The sequence below is a fragment of the Ciona intestinalis genome, chromosome 3, assembly GCF_000224145.3.
Source record: "Ciona intestinalis chromosome 3, KH, whole genome shotgun sequence".
Taxonomy (NCBI): Eukaryota; Metazoa; Chordata; class Ascidiacea; order Phlebobranchia; family Cionidae; genus Ciona; species Ciona intestinalis.
The window spans coordinates 2,895,349-2,900,973 of NC_020168.2; the positions used below are offsets into that span (position 1 = coordinate 2,895,349).

At 30.1% G+C, this 5,625-nt stretch overlaps 1 protein-coding gene across 1 annotated transcript; it reads right to left on the reverse strand.

Moving 5' to 3' along the window:
* Window positions 1-2,068: 2,068 nt before the first annotated feature.
* Window positions 2,069-5,616, reverse strand: LOC113474090 (tyrosine-protein kinase Fyn-like). Its single transcript, XM_026833663.1, has 10 exons — window positions 5,448-5,616; window positions 5,256-5,351; window positions 4,582-4,712; window positions 4,397-4,519; window positions 3,927-4,095; window positions 3,427-3,555; window positions 2,870-3,033; window positions 2,698-2,815; window positions 2,492-2,638; window positions 2,069-2,265 (listed from the first exon to the last, which is right to left on the reverse strand). Exons 1-10 carry the CDS (start codon window positions 5,614-5,616, stop codon window positions 2,069-2,071), a joined length of 1,443 nt encoding a protein of 480 aa, XP_026689464.1.
* Window positions 5,617-5,625: the final 9 nt, after the last annotated feature.

Below are 5,625 nucleotides of genomic sequence, written 5' to 3' on the forward strand. Positions count from 1 at the left end.
TATACATTCATCAATAATCTACAGAGTGGTTTGTAACCCTATCAAGTAAAGAAAAAGGCAAACTGATGTAACATAATAGACAGTACTAACATAATACAAACATATAACATTATACATAGTGCTGGATCAAGTTTAGTTTGAAATATACTCTTTTTTGTTTTTTATTTTATATATTTTTAAAATAAGCCTGACATTTTAAGCAACCCATAAGGAACCACTGAATTGAGGCAATTACTGTTGAGTGTCTTGTTCAAGGACACCCACCATAGTAAAAACTTGATTCTCAAACCAATAACCTGCGCTAGAGCCATAGTAACCACTATTCAACTATTAAAAATATTTACATGGGAAAGATATATATGATGAAGAAATAAAATTTTATTTTTTTTGCAAAATAACTAAACGACTTACTAGAGTAGTATACAAGTAGTTTTGACAAATCAGGAAAAATTGTACGGTTTGATATCCACCATGCATCTTTTTTAGGGTTTCTTATTAAATAGTTTTCCATTTTCGTATTTGAAAGAACAGACAGATAAGTTAAATCTGAAAATCAATAGGGTGGTATATAACTATATTCACTTTGCTGAATCTGGTATTAATTAATAAAGTGTGGTACAGTATTTCCCGCAAAAAATATTCTTTAAATATTGTGTACATATTTTTAAAAACAAAAATAAGCATTATTATGTTAGATAAAAGTATTAGGAAGTTAACCCACATGCTATAATAAAAGTATAAAACATTATTACTTATTAGGTAGTGCTATGTAGGCTATGGGTCAATTTTTTACCATGATGTCTTCGCAACAGCCAAGATTCAATTGGGCTTTCTTTAAGTATTTCTTCAGCTTTTCTTCTGTTTATATTTTCAAAAACCCACCTAATAAGAAATAATTTTTGTGTTTAGAATGTTTTGTATTTGATTTAGAGTTATTGAACTTACTTTTGGCAGCCTAAGACATATTGAATCTTTGCAACATGACTTTCAGAAAATAAACCCTGTTTGTTACAGGTGAGTGATCTACCAGACATCCATGAACTGTCTTTGCTGTTTAAAACACAATATTACATAAATTAGAACTTCAAACTTGTTATTAATAGGATTTCATTAAGCACTTCAAAACATAAAAGTGAAATAAAACAATAAACTAAAACAATTATAATTTTGTATCAACCATAATATACAGGTTTATGCAACTTATCAGAGGTTATTGCTGGTTAAGACAAACTAAAGTTTAATTTTAGAGTAAGGTACCGATAGTCTTTATATATAAATCTAACAATACCGTTTTTTTTTTAGGTTAAAAGCATACCATTTTTGAGTTACTGTCATTTATATTTTAGTTTATGAGATCACTGATGCTTCTCACATAAGTGTCCCAATCTTTGCAATATGAAACAATATATTACTGATTTTGTTTTGGTGATATGTCAATAAAACAAAGGAGCTGTTTTATATCTGGTAATCTATTTTTGATGCAATAAAAATATTTTATTACTGCATCTTTCTATCTATTACTGCAAGTCTATCATTGCATCTGGAAATTAATCATAACAAATTTTTGTCATTTTTATGGTAGTGCAAAAAAAATAATTCTTTGCAACCACATTTTCCATTATGATAGATAGCCTTGGTAGTAGGTACATAATCACACCAGAAGCACCAATGATGTCATCTAGTTTAATATGATGAAAGTGATCTGATTTTAAATGGAAACGGAATTGTAGAATTTAAAAGGAATTGCAGACAAATTGCCCAAAATTTGTGTAATTTAGAAGTAGCAATTTTCATATAGTTGTTACTCACGACTGTTCTTTACAATAAAGCAACTCTCCCCTTGAAAAAGAAAGCTGATTGTTGTTTGTTGCATTGTAAGTATTGATTGCATACCACAGAGTACCAGTAAACCATATAAAGTCCATGTCTATTGTCAATATATTAAATTAATGTTATTTATCCTAAAAAACTTATTTATCCTAGAATGGCGGCACAAGAACAGTCATAAGAACACAGCTGTCCTTATTCTTGTCGAGTACGAATTAAAAAGTTTGTAACATTTCTTAGCTTAGATTTCAACACCCTTACTCATAATACCTTTAGTTTCTAAAGTTGCCACAGAATTGTCTTCTGTAATAGCCACCATCGATGTATTTTGACTTTCCTCCTCAGAATTGACCATTATAGAAGCTTTGGGAATCATCTGCAGCTTAGTGTTAGCATCAGAAAGCATTTTATTAATGCTTTCAGTGTTGAGCCCAAAATCTGCTTTAAATAAACTTGCATTTAACCCCAAATACAAAAGAAAGATTGGTCCTTTTATTTTTATGTATCCAAATACAAATTTATATCTATACTGAATTACACAAGTTAAACTATCTGTATTCTCTTTTTAACAAAAAACAAACACTACTGATTCCCTTGAAACTGATAATCCTTTTATTGGTATAAATTGTTTGTGAATGAATGTAATTTTTGTTTGTAAACTCACAATTGTCATCTACAGAAGATTTAGCTGGTATTTCTTCATACTCTGAATCATTTGTAGATGTATTTGCGATGTTGACATATTCAGCATTATCAGAAGCATGTTTTAGGTGTTTTCTTGGATTCAGTGTTTCTTCTGTTGGTTTTACTTCTGCCACATTACAGTGACATTATTTTGGTATACCAATTATGTCAATATATTAAACTAACCCTTTTTTACTTTCAAGCTGTGTATGTATCTTGCTCTCTCATCCTCAGATTTTTCACCAAAATTTTGCAAGTAATCGAAATTATGTTTAGTAACGAATTTTAAATCTTCAAAGAAACTCTTAATATAAACAGATGGTAATTACAAAGTGAAAGAGGTTTATTCTTTTATTACCTTGATGAATGCAAATGTTGGCCTTTTGCTGTCAATTTCTTCCCAACACCTTAACATTAATTCATAACAACAAGCAGGATAAGGTTGTATAGAATATTTTGCCTCGTATTGTGGCATTCTATATCCAAATTTTAATTTTTGTATAACTTTATTGCTTTTGGTGCCTGCAAAACACGATATTTTAGATTGTAAAAATTATTGGGTAATTGTAAATTGAATTACCATAATTTATGTATACAAGAAGAGGCAAGGCACCAGTAAGGGATTATGCCTATGCCTATACTAAATATATAGAATCTCCACCGGAATAACAGTTATAAATATGAGGTATTATACTTACTAAAGTAAGCCTACACATCAAGTTAAGAGTGATTGGGCATGTATGGTGTATAATGAAAAATGTTTTGTACTAATATCCGATCAAGTGCCTTAAAAACAGTATAAGGGAGCATATGTGCCCAATAATACTTGTAAATGTAAGTACTTAACTTAAGCCACTTTACTCTGTTACAGTTTTAGAAGCCAGAACATAAGATATCATATCAATAGACTGTTACCTGGATATGGCTTTTTCCCTTTGGTAAAAAGTTCCATCATTAAAACACCAAAACTCCAAACATCACTTTTTTCAGTAAAAGTGTTGAAGACTAATGCCTCCAATGCAGTCCATTTTATTGGAAACTTTCCTGTCGATATTGACAGTGTATTGGAGATTAGCTGCTAATATGTTAGCAATAAAAACAGTTATTTTGTATCAATTATTCACCGACCTGCTTCAAGTTACTGTAACCTAAATGTGACTTGAATAACATCTGTTTATTCCAACTCTATCATTGAAATTACGTTCAACCACACTGTTAAGCGAATTTTCAAAACAACACAAACAAACAAGATAGCACAAATTTAATGAAAGAGAAATGTTGGCTATTACTTGTTTAATGTTTAAAACACATTTAAAAAGCACCACACTTGATCAAATAACCATGAGTTTCATGAAAAATGTACTCAATGAGACAAATATTTTTCAGTAGGGGAATATGAATTCAAACAAACAAACCTTTAACTGCTTTATATTCTCCAGTAGGTGCATAACAAGCCAATCCAAAGTCTGCAACTTTATAAATATATGTAGTGTAATAAATACTTTCTTCTACTAATACATTGTCTGCACGTAAATCTCTGTGAATGATTTTCATTTCATCAAGATGTATCATTGCTGAGGCAATCTGAAGAAAAAACACTATTTCAAAAAAGGAATATGCTCTTAACAATGTATTAAAACTTTGTGCTAAAGCTTACTGTAAGTATCACAAACTGCTTTATACACAATTATACGCTTAATTAAAAACAAAACAAACAAGTAACCAAGAAAGCGGTTTTTAGTTGCCATTGATTACTGTAAAGCAGTAGGTAAAGTGCATTTATACATGTATTGTAACTCATACAGACTTGTGATGTATGAGGATTGAACAGGAACAACCGTTCAACAAAAAAAGAATCTATATGACCACTAACAGGCTCAATTACCTGGATTGCAACATCAAACAGTTGTGGCATACTGTATTCCTTTCCTTCACCATTTTGTAAAAACCCTTTAAGACTTCCCTTATTGATGAACTCCATAACAATACATATTGGTGAAGACAAAATCTGCACATTATATTTAATAAGACACTGGTTTGTTAGATGAAGTTATCAATTGGTTTGCATACCACCCCAATAATGTTCAAAATATTTTCATGGTTTAACATTTTCATGATCTTTGCTTCATCCAAGAAAGCTTCGGAAGTCATTGAGTTTCGCTTACATTTCTTAACAGCAACTAAACTGCCTTGGTATTTACCTGTGTTAATATACATGAAATATTTTATTTTTACAATACATTGAACTAGTAATCAGATTAATTTGTATGGAAAAACCGTCGTTTTTTGCAGGAACAAATAGCTCCGATCCCATAGAATGATAGTACACAAATCCATACGACGTATGGTGCGAAAACTACTAATTCTAAACGAACAGTAACCTTTAGATAACAATGTGAAGCATTTTCTGTAAAATGTCTCACAGACTCAAAAATGATTTTCACAAACATTATTTTTACATAATTGTTAATTTGCTTTAAGAGATGGTGTCATTAATTAGAATATCAAATCCTGTTATGAGATTCAAATCTAAAGGGATTCAAATTTAAAGGATTCTGTATTTTTTATTCCTAGACCAATCGCTTTGTCTGAATGAAACAGATTCTTGTAATTAAAATGACTCTTTTTACGGATTGTTAAATAAATAAACAGATTACTGTTTAATTAAGATTTTAAATACCATTTAAGTTCGGCAACTGCAGAGACAAAACAATCTAATTAAAAAATATATATTATTTTAATACCTTTGTACACATCTGCAAAATTACCACTTCCAATTTTTTTGTTTAAGGTAACATCATCTTTGTCAAGTTTTATAGCTTCCAAGTTTACTCCCAACTCTGGAAAAAAAGTGTTTTTGCGATGCTGTGTATCACTTTATATTTAAATCCTTTTCTTCAACAAGAATATAGTAAACAAATCTGTTAAATTCAAACCTTTAAAATTTACTGGTTTTACTTCTAAAGAGCAATGTTTTGAATCAGATACGGGTAAGTAAGAATAATTTGGTTCCGGTAAATCCTCATAAATATCCGATAAAGTATTTAGAGATTCATAAAGAAGTAAATCCTGGTACTCAGTTTCACTTGCAGAGAAAGGTGGCATTCGCAACAA

Bases quoted from the DNA above. Each gene is read 5' to 3' on its own strand.
- LOC113474090 (XM_026833663.1), bottom strand. From the start codon at position 5,616: ATGCCACCTTTCTCTGCAAGTGAAACTGAGTACCAGGATTTACTTCTT. The intron at 4,520-4,581 runs GTATGCAAACCA...TATAATGTGCAG, and splicing joins TTTTGAACATTATTGGGGTG to ATTTTGTCTTCACCAATATG. The intron at 2,816-2,869 runs GTAATAAAAGAA...GTTTATATTAAG, and splicing joins CAACATTTGCATTCATCAAG to AGTTTCTTTGAAGATTTAAA.